Raw genomic sequence first — 7,339 nt, 5'->3', positions numbered from 1 at the left:
TAATATGTCTTTGATTCTACCAACAGTTCAAAACCCAAACATTCAGTTTACTGTCATACATGACAAAGAGAAGCATCACATCTTAATTTATTTTAAAAACTATCAATCGATTATTTAAACAGTTGCAGATTCATTTTCTTTTGATCGACTAATTGATTGATTGATTAACTGTTGCAGTTTAAGACACCACCGAGACAAAATCTGATTGATGATTTCATATCATCTCTCTTTATATACTGTGACATTTCCCACCACTAAATATCAAAATTTACAGTATATTCGAATATAAAATATATTTCTCTGTTACTGTCAAATAATCAAAGTATCAGAATCTAAACTCATCAACTGAGCTCTCATTTTGTCTGCTGTGAAAAATGTAGTATGGTTATCAGCATCTTTGTGACATCACTACTGAAAGAGGCCAATCACAGCGTGCAGAGGTGCTTTAGCCCCCCCCCTCCAGCAGCAGCGACACAGAGGTTGTTGTCGAGGTTGAGCGAAATGTGAGAGCGAGGAGGCGTTTCCTGACAGTGTCAGTGTTCAGGAGCGAGGGTGATGAGTCAGCGGCGAGGGGGCGGTGGGGGGTTTCTGCTCGTACTGAGTCACCTCTCAGGACTCCAGGTCTGTCCCCGCTGAGACGAGGCTTCACCCTGAGCAACAAGCCGACACTGATGTGTCTGCTGATATCACAGCACAGCAAGACTTAATACTACACGTTCCGTCACTTTGTTGTTCTGTTTAAAAGCCTTGAACCCTCCAATCTAGTGACACTAGAACCTCCAAAAGAACCCCAACCTCTTTACAGCCACTAAAAGCCCTAAAACCCCCGCAGTGACCACTAGCATCTCTTTAAAGATCCACTTCCTCACAGGCCTTCAGAACCTCCTGAAGAACCACTAAAACCCTTCAGTGATGACGGCATACTCCTAAAGAACCTCCAAACCACATCCATTGACTCTAGATTCTCTTAAGGAACCAATAAAACATCAATGACCATTGGAACCTCTTAAAGACCCTTGGTGACCATGACAACCTCTACAAGAACCTCCAAACCTCTTCAACAGCCACTAAAAGCACTAAAACTTCTGTAGTGACCACTAGCATCTCTTTAAAAACCCACAAAACTTCCTCAGAGGCCTTCAGAACCTCCTAAAGAACCACTAAAACCCCTCAGATAATCTTACAGAACCTTCAAATCACATCAATGGACTCTAGATTCTCCTAAGGAACCAATAAAACATCATCGGTGACCACTAGAACCTCTTAAAGACCCATATAAACTCCTCTGTGGACTAGACCCCCTAGAAGAACCCCCAGCCGCTCCTGAATCACCTCTTAACACCGTGCAGGATGCAACGGAACCTCCTGAGGTTCTGGTATTGGTTTGGATCTCTCTCCAATTATGCAGAACATTAGAGCCTGTTCCAACAGGCAGATACAGTCCTGATCCAGAGCTGATCCAGACCTGCAGCCTGTTCAGAGTCCTGCAGTTTAAAACCAGCTAAATCATCCGACAGGCTCAGCTGCTGCGACACTATCAGATGGACTTTGTATTCTTCTACATTCCACTCCTCTGTTTTCTAACAGCTGAGTTTCAGGTAACACACACCTGTCCTCTGTGTGACCACATACAGGAACTGGGAGGACTTTCACAGACTGTAACACAGTCCGGAGTGAAACCCTTCAGTGTTTTATACAGGACTGCTGCCACCGAGGATGAAACATTAAACCAACACAGATAATAACATACTCTGAAATACTGGGATATGACTTGAGTGTTAATTTGCACATTAAGATTTTTTTCTATTCAAAACATGAGAGCAGCTCTTTTAATATTATGGCTGGTTTGAGTTTTGACTATAAAAAGTGAAGAGTTTGACTTGTAGCTTTAAAAATAGAAACTGCATCACTGAACTGAACATACTGTTGGTGTTCACACAAATCTGATCAACCTTAAACACAAAGAAATATTGATAACTACGGTTAAGCTGTTGGAACAGGCAGATATTTTGATAATATATTAATCGTGACTCATTTTTGAAGTGTGACACAGTGACAAGTACTCTCTGATTTCAGCCTCTCAAATGAGAAGACTTTCTGCTTTTCTTTGTCACATCATGATAAACTTTATATATTTTTGTTTATTTGGACTTTGGATCGAACAAAACAAAACATTTGAAGGCGTCATTTTGCTCTGTGAAGCTGTGATGGGCATTTTTGACATTCTTTGATGCTTCATAGATTAATCAATAATGGGAATAATCAATCAGTCTGGGAGTGACGGCAGCTTTCAGTCATGTGTTTTGAACTGGGCTACAGTTTGGTTCACAAGTGCACCTTTAACCAGATACCTATGTGTACATTTTTATAATTGACTAAATGTCAGAGAAGAAGAATAAATGCCAAACCTCAAAGTGAACGTAGAGGTTTGACTTTTTTTATTCAATAATTATTAATTAATCTGTTTAAATAGATTAAATTATCAACTGACAATTCATTTTCTTTGTTTTCTTTGAGCACCAAAATACTGCAATAAATACTAGACCAAAAGGGGAGGAGGTCAAAGGTCAAAGTCTGGAGCTGGCTGAGATCTGGTGTCCTCCTGAAGGACACTCGAGCAGGATGAAGGTTTTAAACGAGTCAGTTTGTGTCTGCTGAAGCAACCACAGGCGACCACACCGGCTAAGGTTGCTGGGAAGCTGAGATCACGTGACCAGACAGTACAGCCACAAACACAACACTTCCTCTGTCAGTCACGGAGGACACACACACACACACACACACACACACACACAAACACACACAAACACACATTCAGACCAGAGAAGCTGCAGAATGTCACTGATCAGCAGCTTCGGCATCAACAATCATTGCGATGAGCTCCAATTAACAAACCCACAGCTCAATATCTGTGAGACACATCTAACGGCTCTCACTCACACCGCAGCTTCAGGCTGTCTGAGACGGAAAGTGACAGTTGTGAGAGAAACATGGTGAAATCTGTGGTCCAGGATCTCACCATGAGACGTATCCACTGATGGACAGTTTGGTGGCCAAAGACCAAACTCCAATTGCTATAACTCACATCTGCAAACCAACCAATCCGAATGTAACGTGATTTGTAACATGTTAATTTTAAAAAAATATGTTTTTAATTATTTAAAAGAATAATAATTAATATATTAAAAAAAATAATATTGGTTATTTTATTTTATATATTATTATTTTTATTTACCGATTTCGTTTTATTTTATTTTCTCTTTCATTATCTTTGATGTTTCACTCCTGTGTTTTCTCTTGCAGGCTGCTCTGTATTTTGGAAAGCACAATAAATAAATTGTTCAAAAAAGAATGTAACATGAGATAATGCAGAGTACACTATGCGACACAACAAGTCGTACGTGTTACTTTTGAATTAAGTTTGTTCACACTCACACACACAAACCACAACAATGGAGGTGAAAGGAAAAACCAAGATTGTGTGACTCTGGCAAAGACGAGCTGCGTTCAAAACATAAGAGCAGCTCAGATGATGATGATACAGTGAGCTGATGATGTGTCTCTGCTCTCGTATGTTATTCTCCATCGTAGCGCTAAGATTCACCAGACACTCATCACACTATCTGACAGCCTGACACTGATATCGTCCGGTCTGACACAGAAGCAGTATTTTATCGGACCCCCCCCACCATCATAATAACCAGAGCTGTCAGATCCCAGTCAGATTTTAAACTATTCTTAGTTCACCAGGCTTTCTTCAAGTAATTGATTATGTAATGGAAACATCTTCAATCTTTGGGCCCAGATGTTGTCATGCAGAAGAACATACTGTAATCTATAATCAGTTACACTCAGGATGGTGTTATGATGATAATCACTGTGACACAATATAAAGTTGTCTATCAGTACTGGTTGAATTTTTACATGATCTTCGCATCAATGTGATGACGAAGGCTAATCTACACTTGTATCTTCTTCACTCGTTATTTTATCCATTACCAGTTGCTCAGTTGATTTTTTTTTTTGTTTAGAGCTGCAACGATTAGTTGAACAGTTAGATCATTTCAGACATTTTTTACTTGAGCATCAAGGACAGCTGTAGCTTGAACCTGATGATGTTGCTGGTGTAATCAAACCAGTTGATCAAGGATAAGAGCAGTGACTAAAGCCACAGCTACCAGTTAATTTGATTATCACTTAATCTACCAGGTAAATGTCCAAAAACAGTTAGTCAACAATTGTCTGACCAACCATCCAAAACCCAAAGATATTTCATTTAATCTAATACAAGACAAAGAAAAGCAGAAAATACTCACAATTACGAAGCTGGAAACTGAGTTTTAGCTTAAAAAAATGGTTCAAACTATTAACCGATTAATCACCTAATGTTTAATCCCTAGCAGTGACCTTTCACTACATGGTCCACCACTAATGTCTTGCCACAAATACACAACATTATCGTGAGGAACATTTGGTGATAGTATTGTTCTGTGCTTGTCATTCCCACCACTAGAACAAAACTTATTAAAGCAACGTGCCAAGGATCTGATTTAGAGCCTCTGTGACCCTGCCTGAAGCAGCTACAGCTGTCACTCTGGGTGGTTTATTCCTGCTGCACCAGCCTGTTGTGTGTCTGTGCTCTAACATCCAGCCTGTGTTCAGTGCTCACTCACCGCTATCAGGGTGCTATTCCGGCTCTGCTCCGCCGCCGTCCCTCCGCTCTCCCCGAGCTCCGCGCTGCCGCCTCCGCTGCCCGGCGCTCTCTGGCCGGCCTGGTCGCCGCTGGGCTGGGGCTGCCGGTGTTTGTTGGACCGCTTGGCTTTGGCCTGCAGACAGCGCTGGTGCAGGGCGAAGGTCTGCTGCCTCTCCAGCTCCAGCCGCTCCAGCGTCGCGTTCTCGTAGCGGCTCTCGCAGCTGTTGTGATGCTGCCGGAAGAGCTCGATCCTCCGGCGGAGCCTCTCCATCACCGCGCTGTGTCGCGGTGTAACAAAATCCGCCATCATCAATACAGACTTGTAGTAAACTCCCGGCTCAGGTTTCGTCCATAAAATGCTGAATTTGGCTCTTTTCTCTCTGGGCGTCTATACACCCCCCCTCGCCCTCTACAAAGACTCCTGTGCTGGCTCCATGGAGGCGACCTTTGTCTTGCTAATGGCCTTCAGTCACAGCGGCACTCACTGCCGGAGAGGAAAATTGGGTTTTTGAGGTGCAATACCATTCAGCCTCCTGAATTTAACCACTTAAACCCAAGTGTACAGTATGAACCTCGTTAAATACAACAGCTCATTTAAGTTGCTGTGTAAAACAGAGCTACTGGAGTCCTGCAACAGAGCCGCATTCCGCCCGAGTTTAACCCCAAATCAAAAACACACACCTCATGTATTTAACCCCGTGGTATGAAAACAAACCACGGTCCGCTACTTCTAGCACAAACCATTTAAATTATTTTCACTGCATTGAAATCTCCAATAAAGAAACAGTGCTGTTGCTGTCTCGCCATCAAACTAACTCCCGTCGGGCTAAGTTAAGTTAGCACATTCCTCCACTCACAAATCAAAGTTGGAGCGTCGAAAATTCCTTAAAAACTATCTGAGCTGCCGTTAAATTGTGGTTGTTCTGGAATTAGCTGGCGTTAGCCTCCGGCTTTACCTCCACGCCTTTACTGGAGATGATGTTACAGTCCGCGGGGGCATCGTAACGGCTCCCCAACTTGTCTGAAACTTTATTTTGTTCAAGTATTCGGAGTTAGCTTAGGTAGGTAGCCAGCAGGGCTAACTGGCTAGCGCTTCTGGGCTTCTTCTTCACAAACTTGGCAGCGATTACTCCGCTAATAAACACATTATTTTATCCAGTAACGCACTTTCACACACGAGAAAACAAACGACAGGACTTCCCAGACAATTAGAGCTTAGTGAGTTTTTAAATTCACTTACTGTGAAAGTGTAGCTGTCCGCTCTTCCTACAGCATCTGTCTAACAGCTGATCCTCCGCCTCCGTGTAGCCGTTAGCCGCTAGCTGCTAACGCTATGTTTTGGGTAACGATAGCTCGACTAGCTGGCTGGCTAGCTAGGTGGCTAGCATGAAACATTTAAATAAGGCATCATACTCTAAATTTATTTCCCCCTAGGTGCCGTCGCGGATAACCCTCCCCGTGGCCGAGCCCGAGTCGGGATGGTTACGGCTGTGAAGCGGAGGGTCGTCAGTCAGAAGGGGCTAACTCGGTCCCTCTGTGCTGCTTCTATTGTTTTCCAGCGGACAGGCAGGTCCACGCCGCCATTTTGGGAACTTTCTCTTTTTTTCCATCAGCGACAAGAGGAATGTCCCTGCGCCCGCCTCAGCGATGAGTGACAGAGGAGACAGCCAATAGAGAGCGACCGCAGCGTTGAGAATCAAAAAGCAGCCCAATCAGAGCTGAGAATCCGCCCTAACGTCATGGAGTAGCCCAATTTATAACTTTCATTTAAATATAATTTATTTGTGTGTTTATTTATGTTCACCTGTGTTATTTTATTGTATTTATTAATTTCAATTCTTTAAAAAAAATATGTAGTTTTACATTTTCATTCATTTATTTTCGCCTATTGTACTTATATCATTTAAATTATTATTTCTATATGCTGTTGTATTACTTGATTGATTGTACATGTCCTTTAAAAAAAAAAAGATCATTTAAATATCAGTAAAATTTAATTAGTTTTTTACACAATGTCTTTTGGGTGATTTTACAGGTAACAGCAAAAGCCTTCTCTCATATGAACAGATGTAAACTTTTACAAGAAAAATAAAGAGTAATGTTGCCATGGATTCAGTGAGTTACACTGTGGAGCAGAACTTAAACCCAACTCTTTTTGGCCATCTTGTAGATTTAAATATGTCGGATTCACCATTAGCAGTTCCTGTTTGCTATGTACCTTTGGATATAGTGACGCTTATGAACAAAATACTCTGACACTGAAGAAAACTTAAAAACCTGATGATGCATAGGCAAGTTCTGCAGTCATAGGGAGCATTTAAAATAGTTTATCAAAGGTGGATTACCACCTGGGCAAAGCAAGTAACTGCCCAGGGGCCCAAGAAGGCCCCAGGTTAACTGCATATCATTTGGATCTACATAATATAGTAAATATCTATATTTATCTATCTATCTATAATTTGATACGAACTATCTCCACTGATGAAAGTCCAGTATCAGAAGAAGCTTCCAAAGCTCCTCAGACTGCAGTTTGTTGTTTCCTCCTCTGCACTGATGGACAGATGGTTCATCCAATCACCTGACAAGTATTTTAGAAATTTTACTTCCAAAAATGACAAAGAATAAACGATCAAAACTGTTGCCAAT

At 41.8% G+C, this 7,339-nt stretch overlaps 1 protein-coding gene across 4 annotated transcripts in view; it reads right to left on the bottom strand.

Moving 5' to 3' along the window:
• maml1 (mastermind-like transcriptional coactivator 1) overlaps positions 1–6,459 on the bottom strand; it is a 23,112-nt gene extending 16,653 nt beyond the window's left edge. The window contains exons 1-2 of one of the 4 annotated variants that reach the window (XM_056383194.1): positions 5,934–6,459; positions 4,674–5,177 (exon numbers count right to left, since the gene is read on the bottom strand). In XM_056383194.1, the coding sequence (XP_056239169.1) occupies positions 4,674–5,003 (330 nt within the window). In that variant the 5' untranslated portion in view covers positions 5,004–5,177; positions 5,934–6,459. Of the gene's footprint in view, positions 1–4,673 lie in introns of all 4 variants that reach the window. The other 3 variants (XM_056383196.1, XM_056383193.1, XM_056383195.1) reach the window with 3 other exon arrangements.
• Positions 6,460–7,339: the final 880 nt, after the last annotated feature.

The sequence above is a fragment of the Seriola aureovittata genome, chromosome 8 (genome assembly GCF_021018895.1).
Source record: "Seriola aureovittata isolate HTS-2021-v1 ecotype China chromosome 8, ASM2101889v1, whole genome shotgun sequence".
Classification (NCBI taxonomy): Eukaryota; Metazoa; Chordata; class Actinopteri; order Carangiformes; family Carangidae; genus Seriola; species Seriola aureovittata.
The sequence above is the reverse complement of the archived record's forward strand: the minus strand, read 5'-3'. Positions and strand labels throughout refer to the sequence as shown.